Here is an 8,002-nt window from a genome sequence, read left to right as displayed (position 1 = left end):
TCACATGTATAGCTGTGTTGTTCCAAATTGTGGTTTGATGTTTCTGTGAGAGGAATCAAAGATGTAAGCAAACTATTTACTTTATTTTGTCTGCCTGTTTAAAATCTGGAGAAAGATATTTTAGTGATGTGATTGCGATTTAACCGTGTAACCACCAGCTACATTCTAATGTTACCATACTGTCACAACCACAATTAAGTTTTTGTTTTGGTTTTGTTTTTGTTGTATAGGAGTGTTGTTCCACTGAGGGAAAAGTGTGGTTCGATGTTTCTGTGAAATGAATCAAAGAGGTAAGCAAACTCTTCATTTTTATTTTGCTGGCCTGCATTGCTTGATGCAGCACAGGTAAACAATTTTTTTTTTAAGTTGTGTTACATTCACTCACTCATTCACTCACTCAGTGAGCTGTTATGTATCTATGGAGACAGGTGGTCACACTTATTCAAGGAACACATAAGGAATTACATAATGCTTTTGTCACTGAGGAGCAGTTGACATTTGAGTTTGTTTTATTATTTTGCAATCCCAAGTTTACGTCAAAATAATAAAAAAAAGAAGTTAATTGCAAAAGCAGTGGTTGAACTGTCTTTCTTGAAAGCTACTACATTACCAAGAAACCTAAAATCAGATTTTTTCATATTGTTGCTACTTGAAGAGTTGTGTGCATTATTACTATAATTAGCTAGACAACAAATAAAAGTAATTTATAATAATATGGTAAAGTCAGTTGGAACTTAATTTGTATGAGTTATCAACTAAAAAACATAACATTAGGCTAAACGAATCTTTGACTGAAAAAGAAAATCTAATTTGCCCAAAGTAATACAGTTTGTTGGTTCAATGTAATTTCAAAGTGAGTTGTCACAACTAAGAAAGACGAATGGAAACTGTTACGTTGATTTTTTTGGTTGAGTCTAAACATTTCTTTTTACAGTGCACAGTGTAAGGGCCAATTCCAATTCCTATCTTAACCCTCAATCTCAACCCTTAATCTCAACCCTTAATCTTAACTGGCCAGAATAACGCCAAAGCTGCGTCCAGTGTGTGAACTCCAAAAAAGAAGAAGAAGAACACATTTACGTCAGGATTATTTATTACGATCCTTTTGTCAGTCAAGTTATTAGGTTGTCAGTAAGTTATAAGATGATACTCATACAAATACCACAACCAAACGATCGCTTGTCCGCACCGGCCCGGCTATTGACAAAAGATCGTAAAATAAAAATAAATAAAAAGGAACATGGCTTTGTGGATCTTTGACGTTATTAAACCTCTTAGATAAAGGGTAACGTGGACCCTTTGACATCTTTGGCAGCAAGGATAGGTAGATATGTACTGGAAAATATCTAGCATAGATTGTCGTTCACAACCTGGAACTTCAAGGGAATATTTCTATGTGCTGTTGATCCAGGGCTTGAATTATGTGGATGGAAATGTAACCTGGATGTACGGCAAGTGGAAATAAATGTGCAAACCCTTTACATGACTCTTTCTTGCCTTGGTAGCGAACGACTTTGGGTTTTCTTTGGAATTAAGTTTATGTTTTACTAAAATGACAGTAGTGAGTGTGAGATATACATGTTTCCACTGCTCTATCAATGAGGACAACATGGCTATGGTTGTAGCTGTTTACTGATGTCTGAATGCAGTCACATCGAAGGCCTGCAGCAGTTGAGAGACAGTTACAAAATAGAAATGGCACCTGTGCGCTGCCAACGAGGAAAAGCCACATTTCTCAGACTGGGTCGACCTGTGGTTCCTAAGAAAAACTCAACAAAAAAATCTTGTGACGGAATCCGTTACTTGTGAACCTTAAACATTTCCCATGAGTAGTGGCTTGGGGCCTGCAAGCATTGGGGAACCGATCTGTCTTTACGCAACCATGACTTGTGGTGGGCTTCCCCTCGGCTTAGTGCTGGACATCTGCCGGAAGGGGCCAGCCACAGTGGGGATGTGCAGCCTGGTGTCAGGCTCCATGCAGCAACAGGATCGAGCCACAGGGCAGGTCTGCACGCAAACTGCTGGCCAGGGTCTCAACCGTCTGCTAAGAGGCTCGCAGACGCACGCACGCACGCACACACACACGCACCCACCATAACCATGACCCCCCCCCCCCACATCACCATCATCCCTGCTGCAGCTGAACATGAAGTCCCCAGCACTAAGTCTGTGCTGTCACACACTACACATGTCACCACAGTCCATAATCAATAAAAAGAATCAAACAAATACCCCCCCCACCCCACCCCCCACGGTCATAAATTATGTATATTCAATCTAAAGCCCAGAATATATGTGCACTGCAGCCATCAGAGATGTGAGCATTTATGATGCACAGCTGCACTCACTGAGTCACTCAGTCATGTGCTCTGATGTTGCTGGAGCAAATGTGTTGTTCTCCACAGCCAACAGGTCACCTGAGTGGACCTTAGGCCAACATCATCAAAGCAACAAAAGCGCTTTATTAAAGGTTCTTCATCGCTGTGTCAGGCAGATTCCTGCAGACCTTTCTGAGGATTCTGCAGGTTTACAACTACACGTCATCATTCCTGGGACACTTGTGGGTCTGCCTTCATCCACGTATGTACTGTATATATTGTGTTGTAATGTAACAAACTGTACTTAGGTACAACATTCACATACCTGTACTTTTCTAGCAACTTTGACATTTGCCCAATCTTTGTTACTACCAAATAAAATCATAGACAGAGCTTTTCTAATCTTTTCTAGTGTCTTGCTCAAGGACACACTGAGCTACCATTGCTCAGTAGTAAGTCCTCACTTTTTTAATACTTATACTTCCTAAAGCCTGAATCAGAAAATAACTAAGTGTAATATACTTTTACTCAAGTAATTTAAGGTACTTTATAAAAGACTGCACATACACACACACACACACGTGTATATATACGTGTGACCCCTTAATGTTGTGAATAAAATTGTTACTGAAGAATAAAATCTTTAAATTAAATAATAAAAAATAGAATGAAACATGTCATTATACTTAACTATATTGTAGATGCCTTCATGCAAATATTTTTTTTCACAAAACACACTCAAAACAAGAAATAAAAAAAAAAAAATTAGTTAATGCTAATGAAATGTATTCAGATGAATGGATTTTTTTTATTCTGTGGTACAATGTAATAAACAGATCTTTCACAGTTCATGAAAAAACAACTTACCCACCCACCTTTAAAACTAAAGATCAGCTCCACTGAGACTGACACTCATTCATTAGCAAATGGACTAAAACACACGTTATAGAGAAAACAAAGGCAACTCGGAGGAAAAGAGCAGAAGTAATCATTTGGTGTTTCAGGATCACTGGACTCTGAGCAGTGAAGAAACAAAGGATCATACATGAGGCATTCGCTCAAAGTGTGTGCTTATATACAGTCATTCCACCTACATCATGGACATGTAGATTTTCTGGAAGCACTGATCACACACAGCACATGCAGCCCTTGCACAAAACAGTAAATGTGAGTTAAGGGACGAACACATAATCAGCAACGATGCACAGCCTGCCTCCTAAAACTGACGTTTCCACACAAATCCAATGTAGTTTCAGACTCGTTCAGATTTGTGAGGACATTCTGGTGCTTGTGTGGGGAGGAAAGAGCATGATCTTTTTCCAACCCTAACCAGGTGTTTCTATGACTAAGCCCAAATAATTTCCTAATGAAACATGATTAAAAATGCAGTTTAGTTGTGTGGGAACAGGAGACCAGATTAAAGTCTTCCAACTCTACTATGAAAACATGTAGCTTACCATGTCCTCTGAGTATTCAAACAACATGAAAATGTACAACTTCATAATAATTCAGGTAAATATTTATTTTCCATATCACCACCAAGGTGAACCAAAGGCACTGAGCCTGTGTTGTCAAAGACGTCACAAAAACCTTCATGTTCATACTTTATTCGCTGTACAACACATTATTCATAGCGCCCTAATGACACGAGCAGATTTGTTAAAAATGGGACTCTTCTGATCATAATTAATGCAGGTTTTGTTGTCTTCATTGTGGATGACGGTGTCTTTGGCTCCATTCAGACCTGGTATTACATCTGTCCAGGAGTGGACAGTTGAAGAGGACAGATACTCATTTGCAAACGTAAAAGAATGCAACTTAAGATTGGATCACAAGATGCATTCAGGATGGATTGGGTGTGTTCTAGAGCTGCAACTAACGATTATTTTCGCAATCGATTAATCTGTCGATTATTTTTCTCGATGAATCGGTTGGTCCATAAAATGTTAAAATGTCAAAAAACTTTGATCAGTGTTCGTCAAACCTGGAAATTACCAGGTGTAATTTGAATGAAAAATTCAAAATGATTCAGTTTTAATGATTTCTTTGTTTTGTGGAGCAAAGAAACCAAGAAAATATTCGCATTTAAAAAGCTAAAACAATCAGAAATCGTTTTAATAATGAAAAAAGCTTCAAACCGATTATCAAAAAAGTTGCCGATTAATTTAGTCATCGATTAATAATCGATTCATCGATTAATCATTTCAGCTCTAGTGTGTTCACACCTGTTATTAGTGTGGCAATGATGTGATTGGATTAATCAGGACAGCTTTTAATACCAAGTCTAGAAGAGCTCTTTGTACCTGCCACAGATTCTCTGCACATGTTCATTAAATGTAATTAATATGCAAATGTCATGCAGGTGTAACGTGAACAGATGTAACGTTGTTCAAAATGGAAAAGCATCTCTCATGTGCAGCATTCACACAACTGTAATGACAATGTCAATATATCCTGGATTAGTTCACTAGATGAGGAGGGTGCAGTTAATAACGTCCACTGAATCAGCTTCATGTTTTCAGTTGCACAGCTTCTAAGTATTGTGGGTGGTGGATTCGCTTGCTTTCTCCAAATACTCCAGTGAGAGTTGAAACAACAGCCAGGATCGAGCATAATGTACCGCACTCCTCATCCTCCAGGCTGGATTTGAGACCGCACAGTTCATGTGTCGACGTGTGCAGTTTCAACCATGAATATGTTGGAAGCAGTGGAAGAGTAGAACTGAAGGCAGAACTCAGGAGCAGCTCGTCAGTGTGGCCTCACTCGCCCCTAAACTGAGGACGCCTCTTTTCCTTGAACGCAGACAAACCCTCCACTCGATCTTTAGTTGGTATCACCTGAAACACAATACATGTATGAATGCTGAATCTCTCAACTAAAAGACAATGTCACCTTTTAACCATCAATATTGCGTGGTTAGATTGAGATTTCTATCGGCTCGTTTACAGCAACTAAGAGGTTTTTGACCATAAAAACAAATTAATGTATGTAAGTAGATCTCCATAACTCGCGTGTACATGTGAGTGTGCAATAGGACCAGCTTTAAAAGCCATGTACAGATCTGTGCTGCATCCCTGGTAAATTGCTGTGGGACTAATACACAACTCCTGATACAGACATCTTGGGGGTATGTGTTTATAAGTCGCATATCGACGCTTTAAAAAATTTTTTTCCATCTTCTTATGTGTTGTTAAGTCAAAGTTGTGACTAATTTTATGTCACATTTTTAGTAGTGATATAAAGTAGTAATAACTATACAAAAGTCACAAAATAGTAGTATATTATAACTATAATAATAGTTTTCTTTTCTTTTTGTTCATAAAATTGTGCCAGATTTCACAAATTTAATCTGATTTTAAGCACTTGGTCATGTGTGTTTATGTAGTTGGTGAAAATGAAAAAAATGTTTCATCAGATTGCCTAGGTTGTGCTGAAAAAAAACGATATAAGATTCTATTACATGGCACATTCTTATAGCTTCTGTATATACTGTACATTTTATTAGGGGCCGACTGTGTATAGGGACGATTTGGGCGACGCCGTACCAAATAGGAGGAGAAAGAGATTTTTTTTTTTCCTAAGCAATTCCAAAGATCCTTAGTACCAATATTCCTTTCAGCCGTCTCTGCCAGAAAAAGTAGTTTTTAATCAGTGTTCAAGACATTATCTGTCATTGTCCAATCAGAATCGTAAGATTCAAGTCATGTTTTATGGTTCTGCGGCTTTCTGCCTCTTTTGAGGAGATTTGATTGACGAGAGAATCGCCCAAAAATGATCCCATCCTCTCATGTTAAAAGGTTTTTTTTTTGTTTTTTTTTCGAAAAACATACCCTCCAATGCATTCAAGGATTTATGCGCATGCACTAATGTGTTTGTATCACAGGTAAAATGAGCAAAGAGAGGAGGGGATAACTTCAAGTCACGTCTCCCGATAAGTTGTTCGCCTCTCTGGTGGCGGCGCTCTAAGCGAAGCTCACTGTTTTAAAAAAATACACGGAGGATTGTGCTCGTTTATCAGGTCCCAGCACGAACGGATAAGTACACGTAGTTTGACCAGTGCCACGGAGTTAACGCTTTCATACGTGTTAGCTGTTTATGGCTCGTAGCAGCGGACAGCAGTCATTTGAGGCGACGTTTGTTAGCTTGTTTGCTAACATTGTCGATGTTTGTATCGCTCAGGGTATTCACGCTAATCAGACAATCGGACTGTTTTGTGTAAGAAAGTATTCTAAGATGCGTTTAGGAACACATCTAAATAATGATTTTGACTGCACTATCTCGTCATGTTTGTTGTATGTATCTGGTAAAGGTTTTGAAAGCTCTCGATCCTTGGTCAGTTAAATACTTGACTTAATATGCTGCCCCTGTGTTTATGTGGTTGCTGGACTCATCTTGTGTACTTTTTTGCTATTTTACATCATGCAACATTAGATTCATGTAAATAATGTTTGTTTATGAAGTTGACATCTAGTGGACACAAAAAGGACTGTTAATCATCACAACTAAATGATACTGCCTTTCTTAATGCACCTATTGAATGGGTCATCATGATCATAAATTTTTTCCCAGTTTCCCCAGTAACTTGTGATCAAAATTAGCCGCAGGGTTTTTTCTCAACCTGGGAACAAGGGCACTGCGCCCCCATGTAATCAGCATCGATTGAACCCCAATCACAATATCAATTCAAATATGTAATTATTACAAGTATACTGTTCTTGCCAATAAAGATGTTACATTTAGGCGGCGGCCGAAAGACTTTTATCACCGAAACAAAACCACTGAAACAATGTTATGACGCATGCAAAAACTGCTGCCAGCACGCGACTATCTATACCTGCTTACAGTCTGTCCAAGAACAGTTTGGAACACCAATAAAACTGTTCCAACAAGATGTGAGTACACAGCAACTATTAAATGCTGGAAAGTCTTTCTCAAAACCGAAACATACTGCGATTATGAACTCCCCACGACATTCACTTCACACCGCACTAAGATCTACTTGGATCCCCTGCACTTCATGGCGACTGTACTCGATCCTCCTCATAAAAATCATTATTTGGATGTTGGGATAAAGCTAGAGAAAGGACCCAGGCTGCGTTGGATACAGAGAGCCCGCTTGGAGATGGAGGAGCGCACATCGCAGGAGCGGTGAAGGGCGCAGGGGCAGTGCATAGAAAATGATGAGGGGCACCTCTATAATATACTATAATTGTACTGCCTTGACTTTAGTGAGGCTCATACACATAGTCCCAGTCATAACAACAAAATTGGATTTAAAAAAAAAAAAAACTGTTGTGTTTCCTGATTTTTGGTTTTGGCCAACAATTTTAATTTCAGTGCATTTAGTGCATGATTCAACTACGGCACGTGGGGGAAAACTCCGTCGGGACCACTCAAATCTGCTTTACAACTCACAGTTTCATACGTTTCTCTATCACTCATCTTTCATACCCACTCAAACGCTGCCGGCACAGCCGTCAGGAGCAATGTGGGGTTAAGTGTCTTGCCCAAGGACACATCGGCTTGTAGAATAGCATAGCCAGGAATCGAACCCATAACCTTCGAGTTGAAAGACGACTCATATGATCAAAAACCAGTGAGATCAATCTCCAGTGGTATATAAAAGTTTGGGCACCCCTGTACATTTTCATGATTTTCCTATAAATCATTGGTTGTTTGGATAA

At 39.0% G+C, this 8,002-nt stretch overlaps 1 protein-coding gene across 1 annotated transcript in view; it reads right to left on the bottom strand.

Moving 5' to 3' along the window:
• Window positions 1-3,157: 3,157 nt before the first annotated feature.
• The window catches only part of auh (AU RNA binding protein/enoyl-CoA hydratase), a 28,578-nt gene continuing 23,733 nt past the window's right edge, over window positions 3,158-8,002 (bottom strand). The window contains exon 10 of the mRNA XM_083902776.1: window positions 3,158-5,155. Within this exon, the coding sequence (XP_083758902.1) occupies window positions 5,078-5,155 (78 nt within the window). The 3' untranslated portion in view covers window positions 3,158-5,077. The remainder of the gene's footprint in view (window positions 5,156-8,002) is intronic.

Source organism: Microchirus variegatus (assembly GCF_963457635.1).
Source record: "Microchirus variegatus genome assembly, chromosome: 16".
Taxonomy (NCBI): Eukaryota; Metazoa; Chordata; class Actinopteri; order Pleuronectiformes; family Soleidae; genus Microchirus; species Microchirus variegatus.
Note: the sequence above shows the minus strand (reverse complement) of the source record. Positions and strands in the feature narration are given on the sequence as shown.